This window comes from Morone saxatilis, unplaced genomic scaffold (genome assembly GCF_004916995.1).
Source record: "Morone saxatilis isolate NCDOM2014 unplaced genomic scaffold, NCSU_SB_2.0 Contig14, whole genome shotgun sequence".
NCBI lineage: Eukaryota > Metazoa > Chordata > Actinopteri > Moronidae > Morone > Morone saxatilis.
The window spans coordinates 7061615-7061885 of record NW_023339696.1 but is presented as its reverse complement, the minus strand read 5'-3'; the positions used below and the strand labels follow the sequence as shown (position 1 = coordinate 7061885).

The 271-nt window shown below is 48.0% G+C and overlaps 1 protein-coding gene across 1 annotated transcript in view; it reads right to left on the bottom strand.

Moving 5' to 3' along the window:
• Positions 1 to 62: 62 nt before the first annotated feature.
• myo15aa (myosin XVAa) overlaps positions 63 to 271 on the bottom strand; it is a gene marked incomplete at its 3' end in the record, with an annotated part of 31038 nt that continues 30829 nt past the window's right edge. The window contains 1 exon segment of the mRNA XM_035655011.1: positions 63 to 203. Coding sequence (XP_035510904.1) covers positions 63 to 203 — 141 coding nt within the window.

Here is a 271-nt window from a genome sequence, read left to right as displayed (position 1 = left end):
TCTCTCTTTCTCTGTCTCTCTCTCTCTCTCACTCACACACACACACACACATACACACACACCTGCTCCAGCTGTAGCTGTGTGATGCGCTGGTTGAGCAGGTCTCCTATCATGATCTCCACATATGGGTAACTGGAGCCTGAAGTTGGTCTCTGGGTGCGAGTTGACTGGACCTCCTTCAGAGGGAAACGCACCATGGCCTCCTATTTATACACAATCACACAAAAATCAATGAATGCACACACAAACAGGCATCACAAGAAACATACAC